A 26,052-nucleotide genomic window follows, 5' to 3' on the forward strand; every position below is an offset into this window, starting at 1 on the left:
GATAGTGTTCCGGGCAGTGGCATGGGGCACGGGATATGTTTCCAGCCAGCCGGTAGTTGCTTCCACCATTGTAAGCACATGGCGCTTGCCTTGGCGGGTTTGTGGCCTCCCCATATTTGTATTTCAGCCATCGTCCCCCATACCAAAGAGGCTTTAACCGCTTGGCTTGCTTAATTGCAGCGCATGTTTCACATTCATGGATGACCTGTGCGATAGTGTCCATGGTCAGGTCCACCCCTCGATCACGAGCCCATCTATATGTTGCATCTCTTCCCTGATGGCCTGAGGTGTCATGGGCCCACTGAGCCATGAATAATTCACCCTTATGTTGCTAGTCCAGATCCACCTGAGCCACTTAAATCCTAGCAGCCTTGTCTACCTGTTGATTGTTTTGATGTTCTTCAGTGGCCCGGCTCTTAGGTACATGGGCATCTACGTGACGTACTTTCACAACCAGGTTCTCTAGCCGGGCAGCAATATCTTGCCACAATGGGGCAGCCCAGATGGGTTTACCTCTGCGTTGCCAGTTACTCTGCTTCCATTGCTGCAACCACCCCCACAGGGCATTTGCCACCATCCATGAGTCAGTATAGAGATAAAGTATTGGCCATTTTTTCTCGTTCAGCAATGTCTAAAGCCAGCTGGATGGCTTTCACCTCTGCAAACTGACTCGATTTACCTTCTCCTTCTGCAGTTTCTGCAACTTGTCGTACAGGACTCCATACAGCCGCCTTCCACCTCCGATGCTTTCCTACAATGCGACAGGACCCATCAGTGAACAGGGCATATTGCCTCTCCTTTTCTGGCAGTTTATTATACAGTGGGGCCTCTTCAGCACGCGTTACCTCCTCCTCTGGCGATATTCCAGAATCTTTGCCTTCTGGCCAGTCTGTGATCACTTCCAGAATTCCTAGGTGACTGGGGTTTCCTACTCGACTTCGTTGTGTGATCAGTGCAACCCACTTACTCCACGTAGCATCACTTGCATGATGTGTAGAAGGGACCTTCCCTTTGAACATCCAGCCCAGCACTGGCAGTCGGGGTGCCAACAGGAGCTGTGTTTCAGTACCAACCACTTCTGAAGCAGCTCAAACTCCTTCATATGCTGCTAATATCTCCTTTTCATTTGGAGTATAGCGGGCCTCAGATCCTCGATATCCCCGACTCCAAAACCCTAGAGGTCGACCTCGGGTCTCCCCGGGTGCTTTCTGCCAGAGGCTCCAGGTAGGGCCATTCTCCCTGGCTGCGGTGTAGAGCACATTTTTAACATCTGGTCCTGCCCGGACTGGCCCAAGGGCTACTGCATGAACTATCTCCCGTTTAATCTGTTCAAAGGCTTGCTGCTGCTCAGGGCCCCATTTAAAATGGTTCTTCTTCCGGGTCACTTGATAGAGAGGGCTTACAATCAGACTATAATTTGGAATATGCATTCTCCAAAAACCTACAACCCCTAAGAAAGCTTGCGTTTCCTGTTTACTAGTTGGTGGAGACATAGCTGCTATTTTGTTGATCACATCCATTGGGATCTGATGACGTCCATCTTGCCATTTTATTCCTAAAAACTGAATCTCCTGTGCGGGTCCCTTCACCTTACTCTGTTTTATGGCAAAACCAGCTTTCAGAAGGATTTGGATTATTTTCTCCCCTTTCTCAAAAACTTCTTCTGCTGTGTTGCCCCATACGATGATGTCATCAATGTATTGCAGGTGTTCTGGAGCTTCACCCTGTTCCAGTGCATTCTGGATTAGTCCATGGCAAATGGTGGGGCTGTGTTTCCACCCCTGGGGCAGTCGATTCCAGGTGTACTGGACGCCCCTCCAAGTGAAAGCAAACTGTGGCCGGCACTCTGCTGCCAAAGGGATTGAGAAAAATGCATTAGCGGTATCGCTTGTGGCGTACCACTTGGCTGCCTTTGACTCCAGTTCATATTGAAGTTCTAGCATGTCTGGCACGGCAGCACTCAGGGGCGGCGTGACTTCATTCAGGCCACGATAGTCTACTGTTAGTCTCCATTCTCCATTAGACTTTCGCACTGGCCAAATGGGGCTGTTTTAAAAGATGAGCGAGTCCTGCTGATCACTCCTTGGCTCTGCAGTCGACAAATCAGCATATGGATGGGAATCAGGGAGTCTCGGTTGGTGCGATATTGCCACCGGTGCACCCTTGTGGTAGCGATTGGCACCTGTTGCTCTTCGACCCTCAGCAACCCCACAACCGAAGGGTCCTCCGAGAGACCGGGCAAGGTGGACAGCTGTTCAATTCCCTCTGTCTCCAAGGCAGCTATACCAAAAGCCCATCGATACCCCTTTGGGTCCTTGAAATACCCTCTCCTGAGATAATCTATGCCAAGGATGCATGGGGCCTCTGGGCCAGTCACAATGGGGTGTTTTTGCCACTCATTCCCAGTTAGGCTTATTTCAGCCTCCAATACAGTTAGCTGTTGAGATCCCCCTGTCACCCCAGAAATACAAATAGGTTCTTGTGGTGGGTTGACCCTGGCTAGATGCCAGGTGCCCACCAAAGCCGCTCTATCACTCCCCCTCCTCAGCTGAACAGGGGAGAAAATAAAACGAAAGGCTCATGGGTCGAGATAAGGACAGGGAGATCACTCAGCAATTACCATCACGGGCAAAACAGACTCGACTTGGGGAAAAATTAGTTTAATTTATTGCTAGTCAAATTAGAGCAGGATAATGAGAAATAAAACCAAATCTTAAAACACCTTCCCCCCACCCCTCCCTTCTTCCCAGGCTTAACTTTACTCCTTATTTTCTCTACCTCCTCCCCCCCGAGCGGCACAGGGGGATGGGGAAGGGGGGTTTGGGTCAGTTCATCACACGTTGGTTCTGCCGCTCCTTCCTCCTCAGGGGGAGGAGGACTCACACTCTTCTCCTGCTCCAGCATGGGGTCCCTCCCACGGGAGACAGTCCTTCATGAACTTCTCCAATGTGAGTCCTTCCCATGGGCTACAGTTCTTCACGAACTGCTCCAGCATGGGTCCCATCCACGGGGTGCAGTCCTTCAGGAACAGACGGCTCCAGCGTGGGTCCCCACTGGGTCATAAGTCCTGCCAGCAAACCTGCTTCAGCGTGGGCTCCTCTCTCCACGGGCCACGGGTCCGCAGGTCCTGCCAGGAGCCTGCTCCAGCGCGGGCTTCCCACAGGGTCACAGCATCCTTCGGGCATCCGCCTGCTCCGGCATGGGGTCTTCCATGGCCTGCAGGTGGATATCTGCTCCACCGTGGACCTCCATGGGCTGCAGGGGGACAGCCTGCCTCACCATGGTCTTCACCACGGGCTGCAGGGGAATCTCTCTCTGCTCCGGCGCCTGGAGCACCTCCTCCCCCTCCTTCTTCACTGACCTTGGTGTCTGCGGAGTTGTTTCTCTCACATCTTCTCACTCCGCTCTCTCTGGCTGCAACTGCAACTCCCCTATAACTTCTTTTCCTTTTCTTAAATATGTTATCACAGAGGCGCTACCACTCTTGCTGATTGGCTCGGCCTTGGCCAGCGGTGGGTCCGTCTTGGAACCCGCTAGCATTAACTTTATCGGACATAGGGGAAGCTTCTGGCAGCTTCTCACAGAAGCCACCCCTATAGCCCCCCCTCACTACCAAAACCTTGCCACACAAACCGAATACAGTTCTACCCCTTTATAGCTTGATGGCATTAGAGTACACTGTGCACCGGTGTCTACTAGGGCTTTATACTCCTGTGGGTCTGATGTGCCAGGCCATCGGATCCACACAGTCCAGTAAACCCGGTTGTCCCTCTCCTCCGCCTGGCTGGAGGCAGGGCCCGTCTAGTCTCGGACATAGGATTCTCCACTCACTCTTTGTAAGAATGGATTAGAATTCCTTCTCATAGGATCAGGAGTAAGATCAGCCCTTCCACTCTGTCGGCCACACCGCTCACAGTGCTCACTAGAGGCTGAAGCAGCAATTTTCCTGGAAGAACCCTCATTTGTGGTTGTTTTTCCTCGCAATTCCTGTACCCGTGCATCTAGGATCGAGGTAGGTTTTCCATCCCACTTCCTCATATCCTCTCCGTGCTCACACAGGTAAGACCACAGGGTACCCCATGGTGTGTACCTTCTATCGCCTCTCTCTTGAGCAGAGGGATGCTTATTCCTAATAGCTGAGATATTGGTCTGTGCAGGTGGGAGGCAGAACTTATCCTCAAATCGCTGGAACTCTTGGGACTGTTTCTCGGCTAGTATGTCTGGCAGTTTCGCCACAGCCGCGACGAGGGAGGAAGTGAGACTTTCTTCGTATTGCCGAAGTCAGTGAGCCAATTCATCCACTGTTGGTCCCTCCTCGTCTTTCCACTCCATTACTGCCAATGCATTGGCATACGACCATGGTGCGCTCCTTACAAACTTCCGCCACATGGGTCTTGCGCATTGGACTTCATCTGGATCCGTGGGTAACTGCCCATCGTCTGGGTCATAATAAACCATCTCCCGCACGGCTAATTCCCTCAGGTACTGGATACCTCTCTCCATGGTGGTCCACTTGCTTGGATGACATACAACATCTTCCTTGAAGGGATACCTTTCCCTCACGCCCGATAGAAGTCGCCTCCAGAGGCTGAGGGCTTGTGTCTTTTTTCCAATTGCCTTGTCAATACCCCCTTCCCTAGAAAGGGATCCCAGCTGCTTGGCTTCCTTACCCTCTAATTCCAAGCTACCGGCCTCGTTATCCCAGCATCGGAGCAGCCAGGTGATAATGTGCTCGCCTGGATGAAGGCTGAAATCTTTTCGCATATCTCGCAGCTCACTCGGGGATAGGGATCGGGTGATTATCTCCGGTTCTGCCTCTTCCTCCTGTTCTCGTGACGACCCTGCTTCACCTTCATCCTTTGCTAAGCGAGCTGTCTTTTTTGAGTATTTCTTCTTCTGTACAGGGGCAACTGATACCGGCATGGGTTGGTTCTCTGGTTCAGCTGCAGTGCCTGTCACAGGCGTTGCAGTAACCGTAGTGCCTGTTGCCGGGGTCGGAGGGGCTGCAGTGCCTGTCACGGGGGTCAGAGTGGCTGCAGTGTCTGTTTCTGGGGTCGGAATGGCTGCAGTGTCTGTTGCTGGGGTCAGAGTGGTTGCAGTGCCTGTCGCCGGGGCTGGAGGGGCTGCAGTGGCTGTCATTTTGTTGTCAGATCCAGAGACCTTCGCTTCCCCTTGAATAGTGTTAAACATGGCTCGGTAGGCATGGGCCAGGCCCCAGCACATTGCAGTGATTTGTGTCTCCCTGGAATTGTCGGGGTGACAGCATACTTTTTCCAAATGTTCTACTAGTTTTTCAGGATTCTGCACTTTTGTTCAAGGGTGAAGTTCCAAAACACTGGAGGTGCCCACCATCCTAGGCATTTGCCCATGCTACCCCACACACCCTGCCACTCATAACTCTGCAGCTTTGGGGCAGATGTCTTGGTGGTACTCTTAAATAGTTGTTTAACCCTGAACAAGACCTGAACCACATTCAGGAACAAGCTAGTTCCTAGCAATAGGACCATGTTAGTTTCAACATTCCAAGGATATTCAAAATTTTCAAAATTCTCAAACACTACTGTAATTAGCCTGGAGGAGGAGGGGAAGGTGAAGGAAGGTGTCTCCCCCATAGATTGGCTCTCCGAGGAGAAAAGGTAAAGGGTGTAATTATTAACAGTTTCCGCTAGATAGCTCCCGAAGTACGGAGATGACAGCAATGCTGAATACAAATACCGGATTAGTCCCACAACTGATAATTTTATCGTACCATAAACCAGTGTTACATAGTAAAGCAAAGCGAAAACCTTAATCCACCTCACCTTATGGGGGATAAGAAGCAGCACAGGGACTACATACGGCAAGTGAGGTGATACATAACACAACTCTAAGAACGAACGCCACAACTCTAAGAGCCAATAAACCAACATTGTGACCAGCGACTACTAAACTAATACAATACAACAAATAACAAATTCATTTTAATATGCTCTGGTCAGATCTGTTGTTATCTCAACCCTTTACGCCCCACGTTGGGCAACAAAAGGCTATTGTGGTTTAACCCCAGTCAGCAACTCAGCACCACGCAGCCGCTTCCCCCTTCCCCCTCCCAGTGGGGTGAGGAGGAGGAAAGGAAAAAAAAAAGGTAAAACTCGTGGGTTGAAATAAGAACAGTTTAATAACTAAAGTAAAATATAATACTAACAATAGTAAAAATGAAATATAATAATAATAATAGTAATGAAAAGGAATATAATAAATAAAGGAGGGAGGGGGGAAGGAAAAAAAACCCAGTGATGCACAATGCAATTACTCACCACCCGCTGACCGATGCCCAGTTAGTTCCCGAGCCGCGATCCGTGCCTCCCGGCCAACTCCCCCCTGTTTATATACTGGGCATGACGTTCCATGGTATGGAATACCCCTTTGGCTAGTTCGGGTCAGCTGCCCCGGCTATGCTCCCTCCCAGCTTCTTGCACACCTGCTTGCTGGCAGAGCATGGGAAACTGAAAAGTCCTTGGCTTAGGATAAGCGCTACTTAGCAACAACTACAACATCAGAGTGTTATCAACATCGTTCTCACACTAAATCCAAAACACAGCACTGTACCAGCTACTAAGAAGAGAGTTAACTCTGTCCCAGCCGAAACCAGGACAGCTTACTACCTCTGAGTATACAATTTTGAGAAACCAGGATTTAAAATCCTGGCACTGATCCAATAATAGGGTCCCTAACACAGCAGGATTTCCATTATGGACCCAATTGGTTTGTTCACTCCCACAGTATCTAGTCTCCCATATTGCTTTCCCTTGAAAGTGCTGCAAAGTGACCCGGCATTTTCCCAGTGATGGGAGTTGAATTCTCACCCGATCCCCTGGATGCCACACTGAGGTGTTCAAAGCATCTTGCTGGTCTTGGTTCAGCACAGGGGACTGTTCAAAACTGTGGTGGGTTGACCTTGGCTGGATGCTAGGTGCCCACCAAGCCACTGTAGCACTCCTCCCCTCAGCTGGACAGGGGAGAGAAAATATAACAAAAGGCTCGTGGGTCGAGATAAGGACAGGGAGATCACTCAGCAATTACCGTCACAGGCAAAACAGACTCGACTTGGGGAAATTAATTTAATTTATTGCCAATGAAAAGTCAGAGTAGGGTAATGAGAAATAAAAACGAATCTTAAAACACCTTCCCCCCACCCCTCCCTTCTTCCCGGGCTAAACTTCACTCCCGAATTCTCTACCTCCTCCCCCGAGCGGCACAGGGGGACAGGGAATGGGGGTTGCAGTCAGTTCATCACATGTTGTCTCTGCCACTCCTTCCTCCTCATGCTCTTCCCCTGCTCCAGCATGGGGTCCCTCCCACGGGAGACAGTCCTCCACCAACTTCTCCAACGTGGGTCCTTCCCATGGGCTGCAGTTCTTCTCGAAATGCTCCATTGTGGGTCCTTTCCACGGGGTGCAGTCTTTCAGGAACAGACTGCTCCAGCCTGGGTCCCCCACGGGGTCACAAGTGCGAGAGAGAGCCGGGAGAGAGTGGGGATAGGTGCAAGGGTCTAGAGATCTGAGAGAGAGAGACTGGAGAGAGCCAGGAGAGGGGCAAGGGAGGAGACAGCCGAGAGAGGCCAAGAGAGAAAAATGAGGGCCACGAGGAAAAGGGGGGCTGAGAGAAAAAGGAGGGGCAAGAGAGGAGTGAGGACTGAGAGAGAGCTGGGAGATGAGGGGGGGAGGAGAGCGGCAAGTGAGGAGAGAGTCTTGAGAGGGCCGGGAGAGAAAGTGAGTGCCAAGAAGAAAAGAAGGGGCAAGAGAGGCAAGAGAGGAACACGGGCCGAGGGAAGAAGAAGGGCTGAGATAGAGCGAGGACCAAGAAAGAAACGAGGGCCGAGAGAGAGAGATAAAGGCAAGAGAGACCTGGAAGTGAGCAGAGAGCAAGCTGAGAAAGACCAGAGAGGAGTGAGGAAGAGCCGAGGGAGAGCCTAGATGCGAGGGTCAAGATGAAAGAGGGCCAAGAGAGCACCAAGAGAACAGTGAGGGCCTACAGAGATGTGAGAGCGCCAGGAGAGGGGCAAGGGAGGAGACAGCCGAGAGAGAGCTGAGGGTCAAGACAGAGCAGTGAGAGGGGAGAGGGCTGAGAAAATGCCGAGAGAGGAGCAAGGGCTGAGAGATGGATGAGAGCCTAGAGAGCCGAGAGAGAGCTGGGAGAGCTGGGAGACGGGTGAGGGAGGAGAGAGCCGAGAGAGGTCAGGGAGAGAAATGAGGGCCGATTGAGAGCTGGGAGAGAGCCGAGAGAGTGGCAAGAGCCTAAAGAGCCAAGACAGAGTCAGGATAGAGACAAGGGAGGAGAGAGCCAAGAGAAAGATGAGAGAGGAACGAGGGCCGAGAGAAAGCTGAGAGAGGAGCCAGGGCCGAGAGAGCTGACAAAGAATAGACTAGACTAGACTAGACTAGACTAGTTCAGTTGGAAGGGACCTACAGCGATCATATAGTCCAACTGCCTGACTACTTCAGGGCTGACCAAAAGTTAAAGCATATTAGTAAGGGCATCGTCCAAATGCCTCTTAAACACTGACAGGCATGGGGCATCGACCACCTCTCTAGGAAGCCTGTTCCAGTGTTTGACCACCCTCTTGGTAAAGAAATGCTTCCTAATGTCCAGTCTGAACCTCCCCTGGCGCAGCTTTGAGCCGTTCCCATGCGTCCTGTCACTGGATACCAGGGAGAAGAGATCAGCACCTCCCTCTCCACTTCCCCTCCTCAGGAAGCTGTAGAGAGCAATGAGGTCGCCCCTCAGCCTCCTTTTCTCCATACTAGACAAACCCAGAGTCCTTAGCCGCTCCTCAAAGGACATGCCTTCCAGCCCTTTCACCAGCTTTGTTGCCCTCCTCTGGACGCATTCAAGGACCTGAACATCCTTCTTAAATTGTGGGGCCCAGAACTGCACACAGTACTCAAGGTGAGGCCACACCAATGCTAAATACAAAGGGATAATCACCTCTTTTGACCGGCTGGTTATGCTGTGTTTGATGCACCCCAGGATGCAGTTTGCCCTCTTGGCTGCCAGGGCACACTGCTGACTCATATTGAGCCTGCTGTCAACCAGCACCTCCAGATCCCTTTCTGCAGGGCTGCTCTCCAGCCACTCCTCTCCCAATTTATGCTTGTGCCCGGCATTACTCCATCCTAGGTGCAGAATCCGGCATTTGTTCTTGTTAAATTTCACACCATTAATGATTGCCCAATGCTCCAAAGCATTGAATGCCTCCGCTTTTTCTTCATCCCTATTAGTCAGGTGACCATCTTCAACAAGTATCGGTCCAATGTTTTCTTTAGATCTCCTCTTACTATTAACATACTTAAAAAAGACCTTCTTGTTGTCTGGCACAACACTGGCCAGTTTCAACTCTAATTAATTGAGCTTTGGCCTTTTGTGTCTTCTCCCTGCATACACGAAGGAGCAAGAGCCTAGAGAGGAGTGAGGGTAAAGAGAGGAGTGAGGGCCAAGAGAGAACTGAGAGAGGGGCAAGGGCTCAGAGAGACATGAGGGGTGAGAACACGCATGAGAAAGGCAAGAGAGACCTGAGAGCGAGCGGAGAGCAAGCCGAGAAATCCCAAATGGGAGCGAGGCAGAGCCGAGGGAGAGCCAATAGCTGAGTGAGGGCCAAGAGGAGCGAGGGCCAAGAGAGAGCTGAAAGAGGAGCCAGGGCCAAAAGAGAGCAAGGCGAGAGCTGGGAGAGGGGCGAGGACCGAGGGAGACCACTGAGAGAGGAGTGGGGGCTGAGAGAGCTGAAACGCGAGAGAGGGCCAAGAGACAACCAGGAGAGGAGTGAGGGCCGAAAGAGCCAAGAGAGGGTCAAGGTCTCTGAGAGAGGGGTGAGAGGGCCAAGAGGAGCAAGGGCCAAGAGAGAGCGGGGGAGGGAGGGCCTAGGGAGCCAAGAGGGAGCCCGGAGAGGGGAGAGGGAGGAGAGAGCCAGGGGAGGGGCAAGAAAGAGCCAGCAAAGGGGTGAGGGCTGAAAGCAAGCTGAGAGGGGAGAGGGCTGAGAAAGGGACATGAGAGGTCCCGGGGAGGGGAGAGGGAGGAGAAAGCTGAGACAGAGCCAGGAGAGGACAAGGGCCAAGAGAAAGCCAAGAGAGGAGCGAGGACCGAGAGAGAGCCGAGAGAGGAGCAAGGGCTGAGAGAGGAGCAAGGGGCGGGAGAGAGCTGTGAGAAGGGCAAGGGCATAGAGAGCTGAGAGAGCGCCCAGGGAGGGGAGACAGAGTAGAGCCAAGAGAGACCACTGGGTATGGGGCAAGGGCCGAGAGCAAGCCGATAAGGGGCAAGGGCTGTGAGAAAGCTGAGAGGGGTGAGTGCCAAGACAGGAGCAAGGGCCAAGAGAGAGCCAGCAGAAGGTCAAGGGCTGAGAGAAAGTGGACGGAGAAGCGTGGGGCAAGAGAGCGCCAAGAGAGAGATGGGACAGTGGTGAGGGCCTAAAGAGCCGAGAGAGAGCTGAGAGAGGAGCAAGGGCCGAGAGAGTGCCAAGAGAGGAGTGAGGGCCGAGAAGAGCAAAGGCCGGGAGAGAGCTGTGAGAGGGGCGAGGGCCTAGAGAGCCGAGAGAGAGCCCGGAGAGGAGCAAGGGCCGAAAGAGTGCCAAGAGAGGAGTGAGGGCCGAGAAGAGCAAAGGCCGGGAGAGAGCTGTGAGAGGGCGAGGGCCTAGAGAGCCGAGAGAGAGCCCGGAGAGGGGAGAGGGAGGAGAGAGCCACATAAGAGCCGGGATAGAGGTGAGGGCTGAGAGAAAACCGAGAGAGGAGCAAGCACCGAGAGAGGAAAGGGAGACGAGAGAGAACTGATAGAGGTGCGAGGGCCAAGAGAGAGCTGATAGAGGGGCAAGGGCCGAAAACCAGGAGAGAGCTGGGAGAGGAACAAGTGCCGAGAGACAGCCAAGAGGGGAGCGAGGGCCAACAGAGCCGGGAGAGGCTCAAGGACTGAGAGAATGTTGAGACAGAGGTGAGAGGGACTAGAGAGAGAGTCGACAGAGGAGAGAGGACTAAGAGAGGAGCACAGGCCGAGAGAGAACTGGGAGAGAGCTGTGAGAGGATGAGAGGATCCTCAAGAGAGGGTGGAGAGAGGGCAAGAGCTGAGAGAAAGGAGCAAGGAGCAAAGTGCAAGGAGCCAACAGGAGCGAGAGAGAGGAGTGGGGCATGAGAGAGAGGGTTAAAGAGCGTGAGCAAGGAATGGGAGGAGCAAGGAGCAAAAGAGAAGGGAGCAAGAGGGGAGCAAGGGGTGAGAGAGGGGGTAGCGATGGGCGAGAGAGGGGTGAGGCCCAAGAGATAGCTGTGAAAGAGATGGGAGGGGGACAAAGACTGAGAGAGGAGCAAGGGACGAGAGAGGAGCGAGGAACGAGAGACAGGATAGAGCTGGGAGAAGGGCGAGGACCTAGAGAGCTGAAAGAGCCCAAAGAGGGGCAAGGGAGGAGAGAGCCAAAAGAGAGCCAAGAGAGGGGCCAGAGAGGAGCAAAGGTTGAGAGAAAAGCGAGGGCCGAGAGAAAAAGGAGGGCTGAGAGCCGAGCAAAGGCTTAGAGAAAACCAAGAAAGGAGCGAGGGCCGAGAGGAGAGAGGGCCAAGATAGAGGCGAGGCCTAAGAGAGAGCCAGGAGAGAGACAAGGGAGTGCTGGGAAAGGGGGGAAGGGCTGGGGAGGGGAGTGAGAAGAAAGGGACGACAGCTTAGAGAGGGGAGCGATGGGTGAGAGCTAAGAGACAGGGGAGCAAGAGGGAGGGGTGAGAGTCAAAAGGGGGGAACGAGAGGGGAGAGCCAAGACAAAGGGGAGCGAGGGGCAAGAGCCAAGAAAGAGGGGAACAAAGAGCGAAGGGCAAGAGCAAGGGGAGCGAGGGGAGCAAGGGGAGCGAGGGGAGAAAGGAGCAGGAATGAGGAGCGAGGGCAAGGTGGCGAAAGCCATGAGCAAGAGGAGCGAGAGCAGCGAGATCCAAGAGCAAGGGGCATGAGAGCAAGGGGAGCAAGGGGAGCGAGATCCGCGAGCAAAGGGAGCGAGAGCTGACAGAGGGGGGCGAGAGCCTACAGCTGTGTACTGGCTTTGGCTGGAATAGAGTTAATTTTCTTCATAGCAGCCCCTATGGTGCTGTGCTTTGGATTTGTAACCAAAACAGTGTTGATAACACACCGATGTTTTAGCTGTTGTTGAACAGTGCTTACACAGTGTCAAGGCCTTCTCTGTTTCTCATGCTGCCCCCACAGCAAGTAGGCTGAGGGTGTGTAAGAAGTTGGGAGGGGACACAGCCAGGACAGCTGACCCCAACTGGCCAAAGGGATATTCCATACCATATGACATCGTGCTCAGCAATAAAAGCTGGAGGGAAGAAGTAGGACGGGGGGACGTTTGGAGTTATGGTGTTTGTCTTCCCAAGTAACCATTACATGTGATGAAGCCCTGCTTTCCTGCAAATGGCTAAACATCTGCCTGCTGATGGGAAGTAGTGAATGAATTTCTTATTTTGCTTTGCTTGTGCATGCAGCTTTGCTTCACTTATTAAACCGTCTTTATCTCAACCCACAAGTTTTCTCACTTTTACCCTTCCAATTCTCTCCCCCATCCCACTGGAGGGGGAGTGAGCGAGCGGCTGTGTGGGGCTTAGCTGCCTACTGGGATTAACACACAACAGACTGAGAGGAAGGGGAGCAGGGAGCAAAGGCAAGATGAGTGAGAGCCCAGAGCAAGGGGTATGAGAGGAGCAAGAGCCGAGAGCAAGGAGTGCGTGAGGAGCAAGAGACGGGGGAGCGAGAGTGAGGGGAGCAAGAACTGTGTGCAAAGGGAACAAGAGCCTTGTGACCGGTACCTCCTGCTCCTGACCCCTGATAATATGGTTAGCATTACTAACGCTATTTTATAAGGCAAACGGCCATTCTCTGTCACCGAGCTAGTCACGTATCAGTCTCCTTTCCCCTCCTCATCAGGCCCTGACGGTCCTGCGCATCAGGCAGATTTCTTCTTCCCCTCCCTATCGGCCTCAAGATTCCTGGGCGCCAGGCCGACTTCTTCCCTCCTTACCAGCCTTGAAGGTCCCAGGCACCCGGCCAACTAGGTGGTGGTGATGACCCCATCACAGAACAGGGAAGCGTAACAGTACACAGAGCACTGTCTATAAAATCAAGCAGTTACAAGTCCTAAGTGGGAACTTGGACCGGAACTGCTGCTGGACAGTGAAACCCATGATCCCTTGGTGGTCAGGGACGCCTCCACCGTTGTCTGCTTCCTCCAAGGACTGAGTGACTCGTATTCTTTTACGTGTTTTCGAGTCTAGATTATGATTGTTATATTGATACGGCAAGCCAAGTATTAAGATTTGACCCGATCTGCAGAGGGTCCAGGTGATTAGGAACCACAAGCTAAGCTGTGCTATAAAATTCTGTGCTACGCTACTTATAAAATTGTGCTACACTGATTCTACTTATAAAACTCCTGTGCTACTCTGATCATAAAATTCTATGCTATGCTGATCATAAAATTCTGTTAAAAAAAAATAAAGCTTTAATTGTAACTACAACTTAGTGCCGTCATCATTCTGCCAAGGATCCCCAAAAGAACCTGTCTGTCCCCATAGCGCTGGGTGACAAGCCTACAGAGGGGAGCAAGAAGCGAGAGCCGACAGAGGGGAGCGAGAGCCTACGGCTGAGAGGAAGGGGAGCAAGAGGAGGGAGAAACGAGATAAAGGGAGGCAAGAGGAGCGAGGTGTGAGAGCCAAGAGAGAGGGGAGTGAGGAGCAAGGGGTGACAGCCGAGAGGGGGGAGAGCAAGAGGCGAGAGTGAAGGGAGAGAAGGCCAAGAGCAAGAGCGAGGGTCGAGAACGAGGGAGATGAGAGAACGAGAGCAAGATGAGCAAGAGCCCAGAGTAGAGGGGTGAGAAAGGAGCAAGGGAGCAAGATCCGCAAGTGAAGGGTGCAAAAGCTGAGAGAGCGAGGAGCGAGAGAGATGGGAGGGTTGCAAGAGGGGAGCGAGGGGCAAGGGGGAAGAGCGGGGGGGGCAAAGAGGGAGAGACAAGAGGAAGGGGTGCAAGGAGCAAGAGGCAAGAGAGGAAAGGAAGGAGCAAGGGGGTGGGGCGAGAGAGAAGGGAGCGAGGGCAAGAGCATGGGGTGAGAGTGAGGGTAGTGAGGGGCGAGAGCTGAGAGAGGGAGGTGGGGGGCAGGAGCCAGGAGCGAGGGGTACGAGAGAGGGGAACAATGGGAAGAGCTGGGATCATGAGGAATGAGGGGAGCGAGTCAACAGCAAGGGACGAGGGAGGGGAACGGCGGAGGGGAGGGAGAGGCGCGAGCAAGGGGCACGAGAGCCAACAGCAAGATGAGCGAGAGCCTGGAGTGAGGGGTGCGAGATGAGCGAGAGCCGAGAGCAAGGGGAGCAAGAGCCATGAGCAAAGAGAGCAAGAACAAGAGCCGAAAGAGGGGAACAAGAGCCTATGGCTGATAGGAAGGGGAGCGAGAGATGAGATAGAGGGGAGTGGGGTGCGAGGGCCAAGACAGAGGGGAGCAAGGAGCATGGGGCAACAGCTGAGAGAGAGGGGAGCAAGGGGCGAGAGCAGGGGGAGCAAGGGCTGAGAACCCAGAGCAAGATTAAGGGGTGTGAGGGGAGCGAGAGCCACGGGAGGGTGTGGAGCAAGAGCTGAGACAGGGGAGCAAGTAGCGACAACTGACAGAGGGGAGCAAGAGTCTATGGCTGAGAGGAAGGGGAGCAAGAGAAGTGAGAGATGAGATGGAGGGGAGCAAGGTGCAAGGGGTGAGAGAGAGGGGAGCCAGGGGAACGAGGGATGAGAGACAGGAGCGAGGGGGAGAGCCCAGAGGGGGGTACGAGGAGAGAGGGACGGGGGGGGAGAGCAAAAGGAGCAAGGGACAAGAGAGAGGCGAGCACAAGCCGCGAGGGCTGAGATGGAGGAGAGAGCAGCGAGTAGCGAGACGGGAGCAAGAGGAGAGCAAAAGGAGTGGGGCCAAGGGAGAGGAGAGCGAGATGAGCAAGGGCCAAGAGAGAGGAAAGCACGAGGACCAAGGGCCAAGAGAGGGGGGAGCAAGAAGCGAGGGTCGAGAGAGGAGAGCCTGGGGCTTGAGGGCTGAGAGAGAGGAGAGTGAGGTGAGCGAGGAGCAAGGAAGAAAGAAGCGAGAGGTGTGAGGGTCAAGAGAGAGGGGAGCAAGAGGCACAAGGGCCAAGAAAGAAAGGAGCAAGAGGTTATTGTGATGGGACCAAGGACCAAGAGAGAGGAGAGCGGGAGAGCCAAATGACCAAGGGCTGAGAGAGGGGGAACAAGAGGAGAGCCAGAGGCACAAGGGCCAATAGAGGGGGGAGCGAGAGGGGAGAGCGAGGGCTGTGAGATAGGAGAGCAAGAGGAGCAAGGGCTGAGAGGGAGTAGAGCAAGGGGAAGTGAGGTGAGTGAGGCGCGAGAGGGAGGAGAGTGAGAGGAGCAAGGGCGGGGGGGCGAGGGCCAAAAGAGAGGGAAGCGAGAGGAGCAAGGGCCAAGAAGGGGGAGAGCAAGAGGGGTGAGGGCCGAGGAGGGGAGAGCAAGAGGGAGCGCAACATGTGAGGGCCAGGAAAGAGAGGAGCGAGAGGAGCGAGAGGAGCGAGGGTCGAGATAGACAGGAGCGACAGGAGAGGGGCATGAGGGCCAAGAGAGAGGGGGGGAATGAGAGGAGCGAGGGCCGAGAGAGAGGGGACCCGGGGCTGAGGGAGGAAGAAGCAAGAGGACCTAGGGCCGAGAGAGAAAGGAGCAAGAGGTGCGCGTGATGGGACCACAGGCCAAGAGAGAGGAGAGCGAGAGGGGAGCATTGTGGAGAAGAAATGAGCAGGGAGAACAAGAGGACCAAGGTTGAGAGAGAGAGGAGAGCTAGAGGGGCGAGGGCAAGAGGGGTGCGCGAGGAGTAAGGAGCGAGAGGGCAAGACAGAGAAGAACAAGCGGTGAGAGGGCTGAGAGAGAGGAGAGCAAGAGGAGCAAAGAACGCTGTCTGAGAGGGGAACGAGAAGAGCGAGGAGTGAGGGCTGAAGTGGGGGGGAGTGAGAGGAGTGCCAGAGGAGCGAGGGCCGAGAGGGGGGAGTGAGAGGGGAGCAAGAGCTGAGAGCGAGGAGCACAGAGCTGCGAGGAGCGAGAGAGGAACAAGAGCAAGGGCCGAGAGAGAAGAGCAAGGGGCAAGAGCCAAGGGGAAAGGCAAGCCGAGGGGAGAGGGGAGCAAGAGCCAAGTGGAGGGGAGAGAGGCACAAGAGAAGAGAGGCGTGAGAGCCAAGATGAGCCAGAGGAGCAAGGGCCAAGGCCAAGAGCCAAGAGAGGAGCGAGAGCCGAGAGAGGGGAGTGAAAGGAGAGAGAAGCAAGGGCTGAGAGGAACGCGGTCTGAGAGTGAGGAGCAAGAGCCAGGAACGAGGAGCGAGAGCAAGGAGTAGGGGGAGAGAGCAGCAAGGAGCAAGAGCCAAGAATGAGCGGGCAAGAGCGATGAGCAAGGAGCAGAGAGCCGAGGGCAAGGAGCAAGGGCCGAGATGAGAAAGGAGCACAGGAGGGCCGAGGGAGAGGGGAGCGAGTAGCAAGGGACGAGAGCTGAGAGAGTGGAGTGAGGAGAGAGAGGGGGGGAAACGAGGACCGGGGGGGCAGGGAGCGCCAGGAGCAAGGGCCAAGATGAGAAAGGAGCAAGGGAGGGCTGAGGGAGAGGATAAAGGAGCGAGCAGCCGAGAGCAAGGAGCACAGAGCCAAGAGAGAGGAGCTATGGCCGAGAGGAGAGAGGAGCGAGAGAGGGCAGAGAGCTAGGACTGCGGTCAAGGGCCGCAAGCAAGGAGCAAGGGCTGAGAAAGGGGAGTGAGAGGAGCGAGGACCGAGAGGAGCGGAGAGCAAGGAGAGAGGAGTGGGTGACAGAGAGGAGAGCCGAAAGCAAGGAACCAGGAGTGAGAACCGAGGAGCAGGGAGCGAGAGCCAAGAGAGCGCAACAAGAAACGAGAAGCCAAGAGAGATTAGCATACAGCCGAGAGGAGTGAGAGAGGACCCAGAGAGAGGGAGCAAGAGGGCCAAGAGAGGGGAGAACGAGAGGGGTGAGGGCCAAGAGACGGGGGAGCAAGAGGAGCAAGGGGGTTGGGAGGAGTGAGGGCTGAGAAGGGAGGGGGAGCGACAGCCGAGAGAAGGGAGCGATAGGTGAACGAAATGGGTGTGGGGAGAGCGAGGTGAGAGTGGGGAGAGGGCGAGAGGCGCAAGGGCCAATAGAGGGGGGAGCGAGAGGAGGGCGAGGGCAGATAAAGTAGGGGGGGGAGAGGAGCGAGGGCAAGGGCCAAGCGAGAGGAGAGTGAAAGGAGAGCAGGACCCAAGAGAGGGGAGAATGAGGGGGGAATGAGAGGAGTGAGGGCCGAGAGAGGAGAGCGACAGATGTGCAAGAGGAGAGAGGGCGGGGGGGAGCTTGAGGAGTGAGGGCCAAGAGAGAGGAAAGCAAGAAGAGAGAAAGGGCTGAGAAAAAAGGGCTGAGAGAGGGGTGAGTGAGTGAGACAAGCGGGGACCAAGAAAGAGGAGAGCGAGAGCGGAGAGGGCCGAGCGAGGATCCTTCTAGTGCCTAGAAGGGGCTGAGAGAGGATCCTGAGAGGGCCAAGACTGGAGAGAGGGCTGGAGGGCCGAGAGCAAGAGCTGAGAGTGGGAGGCAAGAGGGGACTGAGAGAGGAGAACTGAGGGAGGGGAGCTGAGAGAGGAGGGCAAGCCAAAAGTCAGGAGCGAGTGGAGAGAGAGCGCCCAGAGTGCCAAGCGAGTTCCCAGAGAGATCCAAACATCAAGAGAGTAAAAAGCAGAGCAAGAGTCAAGAGCGTGGATAGTCGAGAGCAAGCCGAGAGAGTGCCCAGAGTGGACAGAGCGCTGAGCGAGCATCCAGAGCAGACAGAGCACCAAGAGAGAGCCATGAGAGAGCAGAGAGAGAGCCAATAGACGAGTGAGAGCACCAAGACAGTGTGCTAAGAGCCAAGAGTGCCAAGAGAGCCAGCGTCAAGAGAGGGAGCACCGAGAGTTGAGAGACTGTGTGATTCGACAGATGGAGCACCAAGTCAGTCAAGAGACACGAGAGTCTCAAGAGTTGACAGTCGAGAGAGAGTTGAGAGGGAGTGCTGAGAGTCAAGAGCAGAGCATTGAGCGAGCCGAGATCTGAGAGCAATGAGAGTAAAGAGCGTGCCGAGAAGAGAGAGGGAGTGCTGAGAGGAGAGAGGGAGAAGAGTAGATGCACTGAGTGAGCCAAGAGCATTGACATGGAGCTGGGCAGGAAGGTCCAGTGAGAGTGTCGATAGGATTGAGCTAGAAAGCCAAGCAAGTGTGTCAATTGATCGCATTGAGAGCGCACACTGAGAGAGGGAGCAAGTGAGCTGAGAGACAGAGAGCGCCCAGAGAGTGAAGGGTGCCATGATGGCAAGTGTCAGCGTCAAAGACTAAGAGAACTCAAAGAGTAGGTAATAACAATAAACACAATCATTCACCTCCATGCTGTTGGTCCAAATCTGTTCAAATTGGAAGGACAAAATATATCATCTGTTCGATGTCTTGTGTTCTAGACCAATGGTCTCCAAAGGGGGGGTGCACAAGACGATACATTGGAGTGGGGGAAGAAAATACTAGAATTTATATTTATATTTATTTAAAACAAATAAGAAAGATTAAGCTTTACTAATACTTAATATATGGATTGACACTGGTGCCCTCACTCAGTCCGTATGTCAGGCAGTCATGTGTCACGTACACTATGCAAGGTATCCTTGATGGGAGCAGCCATAAAGACGACCTGGTTATAAGGGGAAAAATACTGAACAGAAGACGTCTGCTGAAATACCGACAGAGAAAATGCCTGCCAGCCTGAGAAATGCTGGCCTGGGAACTAGGCCTGTGAACCAGAAGCATCCTTGAGAAGCACAACTGGCATCTTTGAAGTGCAGCTGGGTACCTAGAAACCGGAGACATCCTGAGATACCATCGATAAGCACAAACCCAAGAAACTGTAACAGCAACTTATTGTCTGGAAAGGTGAAAAATAGTCTGGGAAAGAGGGAAAACATCCTGAAAAAGAAGGAATCGGTAACTGCCATTGGCTGTTCTAACTGCAAGAACAGGAAAACAGTCTGGAAAAATAAAAATTGGTCTGAGAGATTAGGAAAACATCATTACTTATTGACTGTCCCAGGTGAAAAACAGAAATTAGCAACACCTATTGGCTGCTCCAGGTGGTGGTGTCCTATGCCCCCTTATGTCTCTGTGATTGTGGTGGGTTGACCTTGGCTGGCCAACAGGTGCTCATCAAGCCGCTCTATCACTCCCCCTCCTCAACTGGACAGGGGGAGAAAAAAATATAACGAAAAGCTCATGGGTTGAGATAAGGACAGGGAGATCACTCACCAATTACTGACCAATCACTCCTGACTTTTCTACCTCCTCCCTCTGAGCAGCGCAGGGGGACAGGGAATGGGGGTTGCAGTCAGTTCATCACATGTTGTCTCTGCCACTCCTTCCTCCTCACGCTCTTCCCCTGCTCCAGCATGGGGTCCCTCCCACGGGAGACAGTCCTCCACCAACTTCTCCAACGTGGGTCCTTCCCATGGGCTGCAGTTCTTCTCGAACTGCTCCAGCGTGGGTCCCCTGCGGGGTCACAAGTCCTGCCAGAAAACCTGCTCCAGCGTGGGCTCCTCTCTCTCCGCGGGTCCACAGGTCCTGCCAGAAAACCTGCTCCAGCGTGGGCTCCTCTCTCTCCACGGGTCCACAGGTCCTGCCAGGAGCCTGCTCCAGCATGGGGTCTCCACGGGGTCACAGCCTCCTTCAGGCACATCCACCTGCTCTGGTGTGGGGTCCTCCACGGGCTGCAGGTGGATATCTGCTCCACCATGGATCTCCATGGGCTGCAGGGGGACAGCCTGCCTCACCATGGTCTTCACCACGGGCTGCAGGGGAATCTCTGCTCCGGCGCCTGGAGCACCTCCTCCCCCTCCTTCTTCACTGACCTTGGTGTCTGCATAGTTGCTTCTCTCACATCTTCTCACTCCTCTCTCCCAGCTGCTGTTGCGCAGCAGTTTTTCCCCCTTCTTAAATATGTTATCACAGAGGCGCTACCACTGTCGCTGATTGGCTCAGCTTTGGCCAGCGGTGGGTCCCTCTTGGAGCCGGTTGGAACTGGCTCTGTCAGACACGGGGGAAGCTTCTGGCATCTTCTCACAGAAGCCACTCCTGTAAACCCCTCGCTACCAAAACCTTGCCACACAAACCCAATATAAAAACCTCTGTATAGTGGACGACTAGTAAGAGTCTGCCACGAGTTCAAAGCTCGCAGAGCCTTCTATAAGTTTCTTCCCCAATTAACATCACCATTTTGCCATTTGAGTTGTCGTTTAAGCAACCTGTTCCATCTTTCTACTATACCATTACTCTGAGGTCGATAGGGTAAAAGTGGAAAGGCCACTTAACTCCATGCTTAAGACACCATTCCTGTACTATTTTATTTTTAAAATGTGAACCATTATTTGACTGTATCTCTTGTGGCATTGGGTGCATAGCAAACCATCAGTTTAATCCTGCCATGGCTGTCAATGCAGTGAGCGTAGGGTAAACATTACCCAAACCGCTCAGCATTTCAACTCCAGTCATAATAAATTTCCATCCTTCAGAGGCACGTGTCATGGGTCTGGTATAGTCTACTTGCCAAGTACTCCAAAGCACTTTGCCTTCCCTAAGGTTTGCTTATTGTTGACTTTTGTCAAGATAATCCGACAAAATCCACAGGTGGTCACTAGTTGAACTGGTTGTTGCTTAGTAATTGGCCAACCTCATCTTGCTGCATGCTGATACAGGTCATATGCACCAGTGTGTCCCAACCATTCATGCAGCCATTTACCCAGCCATTCAATACTCAAGGTAGAGGAAAATCCTGCTGCATTTATACTCGCTAAGTGGTCAACCATACTGTTCCATTTGGCTACCTGAGTGGTATTTTTCTGGTGTGTGGCTATGTGCCCTATAGCAATAGTATGGGAGTTAGTGATATTGTATATTTGTTCCCAATATTCCCTTCCCCATACATCTCAGTTCCCTACCTGCCAGTTGTGTTTTGCCCAATTTCCTAGCCATTGCATAGCACCAGCCCATACAGCATAGGAATCACCGTATATGGCCTGTGCACCGTTTCTAATACTATGGCATAGAGCTCTGCTAATTGAGCAGAACCTTCTATTCGCTCAGTTACTGCAAGTTCATCAGCTACAGATACAGCAGCAGCCATTCCTTGCCATTTACCCTGTATTTTGCAAGCGCTCCCATCAATAAACCAGACACCATCTGGTTGATGGGGACTGAATTCAGGGGCATGCTGGATAGGAGAGCACAGAGGGTCTGTGTATTCAGTGGGCATTCCTACATGCTCCACAACTCCAGTAACTTTATTCTCCTTAGTTAAGCCATCTGTGGTTACACGATTATGGATATACAGTGCCCACCTTTGTACAGTGGTCTTACGTGCTACACCTAAAGGCAGTGGTTTACCAGCAAGAATAGGCTTAAGAATAGATATTAGCACATGCAATTTTACACTTCTTCCCTGAGTCAAGGACTCAGTTGCTACTAGCTCTTCGTAAGCTGCTAATAGCACCTTTTTAAAAGTTGAGTAATTGCGCTGAGCATTCTGCCATGATTTGGAGCCAAAAGTAATAGGGAGTTCCTTGGAACCAGTAGGCCCTTGTTGCCATAGTCCCCACCAATATCCCTTCTCTCTCACCTGGATACGTAGTGAGAGGGGCCGCATAGGGTGCATGGGTCCCAGTGATTGATATACAGTCACATATTCCTTTAAAAGCTCCAGGGCCTCTTCATGTTGTGGATTCCATTCCCAGGCTGCATTTTTCTTTAGCAAGTTATAGAGCAGATGTGCTATTATACTAAATCCTGGAATATGCGTCCTCCAAATCCTAAAGTCCCTAGCACAGCACATAACTTATTTTTATTCTCAGGATTGGGTAACAGTTGGATTTCTTGTAGCACCTCGTCGGGGACTCTTTTTCTCCCAACTATCCATCTGACTCTGCACTGGGTCTGGCTAGGATGGAGTTATGAAGTTAACTTTCTACAGGGCAGCCCATGCGGTGCTGCGCTTTGCATTTGTGGCTAGAACAGTGTTGATAACACACCAGTGTTTTGGCTGTTGCTGAAGAGTGCTTGCACAGCATCAAGGCTTTCTCTCTCTCCCCCTCCCAAAAGTCAGTAGGATGGGAATGGGCAAGAGGTTGGGAGGGGACATAGCCACGACTGCTGACCCAAACTGACCAAAGGGATATTCTATACCATATGATGTCATACTCAGCAATAAAAGCTCAGGGAAAGGAGGAAGAAGGGGGGGACAGTTGTGGTTATGGCATTTGTTTTCCCGAGCAACCGTTACGCATGCTGAGGCCTGCTTCCCAGGAAGCGGCTGGACATCTGCCTGCCAATGAGAAGTAGTGAATGAATTTGTCTTTTTGCTTTGCTTGAGCACGCAGATTTTGCGTTTCTTATTAAACTGTCATTATCTCACTCTACAAGTCTCTTCTTCTATTTTTCTTTCCCAAAGAGAGAGTTTGGCTGCTGTCCAGGGTCAACCCACCACAGCCCTTTATTTGGCGCCCAACGTGGGGATCGAGATAACGACAGTTTTAATCTGAGCATGCTATAGCTGTTGTAGTTGTTAATTGGCAGGCTCACGTGCAGATCATGGAGCTTGCTTGCTTTACTGTATAATAGAGTCTAGGGCTTGTTAGTGACTGCTTTCAGCTCTTGCTTTTTGCTGCGCTGCTTATCTCTCTATTTTGCTGTGCCTGGGAACATTTTGATAAAAGCAGTGGCCATGCACTTGGCCCTGGCATTGATGCCATTCCTGTTCTGGGTGGGCTATCTTGCAGCGAGAATGAGGGATTACACCTCCCTCTTCTCCTCTGGGGCTGATGTGGCTGGCTTTGTTGCACAGGATCCCAAGGTTCTTGCACATCCTTATGTAAGCTGTTTGATCCTGTTATCTAATATCGTTGTCGTTTTGCCGGGTGTGTGGAACCTGGTTTCATTCTGGCGTAAGAGGAAACTACTTGTTGGTGAGGCCACAGAGAAACGTGCCCTGAGGCGGTCGGTTCCTGGGTGGCAGGGTGTGTGGATGGTTTTGGGCAGATGCCTAGGGTGTTTATCACCTCTGATAGCCTGGGATTTTACACCTGAACAAGCATGTAGCCCGATGAATTGGCGCACCACTTGACGGAAGGGTGCCTTGCCTACCCCAATGAGACCCAGCAGCTCTTAGCACAGTATTGGGGCTTGGCCTGTGCCTCTCAAGCCTCTGTTCAGCACCATCAGAGGAGCACGGTTGAGACAGGGACCTAAACCACATCTCAGGACACCATGGTTGAGGGGACCCAACCCCCAACTACAGTAAACACCCCAGTAGTGAAAAAGAAACACTGGACATGGAAGTCGATGGGTCCATATCATCAATTAGTAAGTGCAAGTGTGTCACCTATAAAAACTCTCATATTTGTGCACTTAAAAAATTTGGAAACAGAATTTTCTAACCTGTTTAAAAATCTTCCAAATGAAGAGTTTCAGTAGGTTTTGAACCCATTTGCTAAAACTATAAAACTGTAACACCTTCCTATGAATCTGCAAGAACAACTGATTGACATCAGGGAAGATGGAAATTTACTAGCCGAATGTACTGGTTTTGGCCAGGATAGAGTTAATTTTCTTCATAGTAGCTGGTATGGGGCTATGTTTTGGATTTGTGACCAAAACAGTGTTGATAACACACCCATGCTTTAGCTATTGCTGAACAGTGCTTACACAGAGTCAAGGCCTTTTCTGCTTCTCACACCGCCCCACCAGCGAGTAGGCTGGGGGTGCACAAGAAGTTGGGAGGGGACACAGCCGGGACAGCTGACCCCAACTGACCAAAGGGATATTCCATACCATATGACGTCGTGCTCAGCAATAAAAGCTGCGGGGAAGAAGGGGGGATGGTCGGAGTTATGGCGCTTGTCTTCCCAAGGAACCGTTACACGTGATGAAGCCCTGCTTTCCTGGAAAATGGCTAAACATCTGCCTGCCGATGGGAAGTAGTGAATTAATTCCTTGTTTTGCTTTGCTTGCGCGCGCAGGTTTTGCTTTACCTATTAAACGGTCCTTAGTTCAATCCATGAGTTTTCTCACTTTTACCCTTCCGATTCTCTCCCCCATCCCACTGGAGGGGAGTGAGCGAGCGGCTGTGTGGGGCTTAGCTGCCTTCCAGGGTTAAACCGCAAGACCGAATTTCAACAAAAAACTTTGCATAATTGGTGGATGGGATTGAAAAATGAGTATCATGATTTAGTAAGCGCAGGCAATGATGTACTTCTTCCATTCGGATCCATGTATCTTCGTGAGGCATCTTTTCCAGCTATGACAGCCATTAAAACCAAGTATCGAAATAAACTGAACTTAGAACCAGACCTTTGAATCGCTGTATCACAAAGTGTTAAACCAAGATTTTAAAAAATAATGAAGCATATTCAATCACATTGCTCTCACTAAAAATTATTAATAATATTTTTTTAGCAAGAACAAAAAGGTTTTTTGTCCCATTAATAAATGAAATAAAAAATATCTTAAAAATATTGTTCCTTTTGTCTTTCTCTCATCCTTCTTTAATTTCTTTTTTTGTGTGTGTTTTATAATGTACATAATATATTAGCACAGTAATACATGTATATAATTTATAAATAAATAAATACACACATAGTGGGGGTGCATGCTCAAAAACTTTTGTACTGATAGGGGTGCGCAATCAAAAAGTTTGGAGGCCACTGTTCTAGACTACCAAGTGGATACAGAAGCGAACCTGGAATTTTTCTCGTTTGTACAGGGGAAGGCCAAAAGCACGGTAAAATAATAGCTTCAGGACTGGTTCTATGATCAAGTTTCTAGGACGTTTGATCACTACCATCAATTCATTGAGAGTGGACTCTCTTTAAATTATGGACCAAATATGTGAAAAACAGCGTTGCATTATGTAGTCTAACATTCTTAAGAGCTTTAAACTAAGAAGTGAGGAAAGAAGGTTGGGAAAGATTCATGTAATCTCCGCTCCTGATTTTAAGTAAATAAAATCAGGTAAACAAGCGAGTAGAATGAAAAACAGTAGAGAGTAAAGTATTACTATTGATGAGAACAGAAGTCAGAAAAATGACAGGTAATCAAAGGACTATCTCTAATCTGGTTAGAAAACTGGATGGATATAATAAATGCAATATTTGTGTCACAAACATCAAGGATTCGGGACAAAAGAACGGAAGGAAGGGAACTACTTTGGTTAAATTACTGAAACTTGATACGAGAACTGAAATATAGTAGCATAGCCATCATTACTGAAAAATAGGTATTTTTTGAAATAGATTTTCTCACAAGACAGCAATAAAGATAGTAAATGTTTCACCAATGTTATTAAGAGAGACTGTAATGGTATAATCAAGTGTTGCATAGATAAAAGGGAAACTTGGTCTAATTCTCTGGAAAAAGTTGGTTCAAGAAGCACTTTTGAGAACCTGCTAGAGGGCAACAGATTAAGAATGAGTTTGGATAAAGATCTATGTGACATTTCAGAGATCTATAACAACAACAATTTCCGTTAGTATTTGAGATTAATAATTTCTCAGATATAGGTTAGAAAACAACGGTCACAAATACCGGTAGGACTCTCATATTTCTAGTTATTTCAACTGACACATTTCTTCTTCTTTCTTTCAGTACTTAAAGGGGGCTTATAAGAAAGATGGGGACAGACTTTTTAGTAGGGCCCGTAGCAATAGGACAAGGGGTAATGGTTTTAAACTAAAAGAGGGTAGATTCAGACTAGATATAAGGAAGAATTTTTTTACGATGAGGGTGGTGAAACACTGGAACAGGTTGCCCAGAGAGGCTGTAGATGTCCCATCCCTGGAAACATTCAAGGTCAGGTTGGACGGGGCTCTGAGCAACCTGATCTAGTTGAAGATGTCCCTGCTCATTGCAGGGGGGGTTGGACTAGATGACCTTTAAAGGTCCCTTCCAACCCAAACCATTCTCTGAAATAAACCTAAATCAACCTG

At 51.6% G+C, this 26,052-nt stretch overlaps 1 protein-coding gene across 1 annotated transcript; it reads left to right on the forward strand.

The window, feature by feature from the left end:
- Positions 1-11,250: 11,250 nt before the first annotated feature.
- Positions 11,251-14,093, forward strand: LOC127028045 (ribosome-binding protein 1-like; the record flags this gene model as incomplete). The annotated part of the gene is made up of 4 exons (XM_050913869.1): positions 11,251-11,265; positions 11,754-11,938; positions 12,692-12,827; positions 13,918-14,093. Coding segments are annotated over exons 1-4 (512 nt in total), but the record flags the coding sequence as incomplete, so codon positions are not given.
- Positions 14,094-26,052: the final 11,959 nt, after the last annotated feature.

This window comes from Gymnogyps californianus, unplaced genomic scaffold (assembly GCF_018139145.2).
Source record: "Gymnogyps californianus isolate 813 unplaced genomic scaffold, ASM1813914v2 HiC_scaffold_145, whole genome shotgun sequence".
Classification (NCBI taxonomy): domain Eukaryota; kingdom Metazoa; phylum Chordata; class Aves; order Accipitriformes; family Cathartidae; genus Gymnogyps; species Gymnogyps californianus.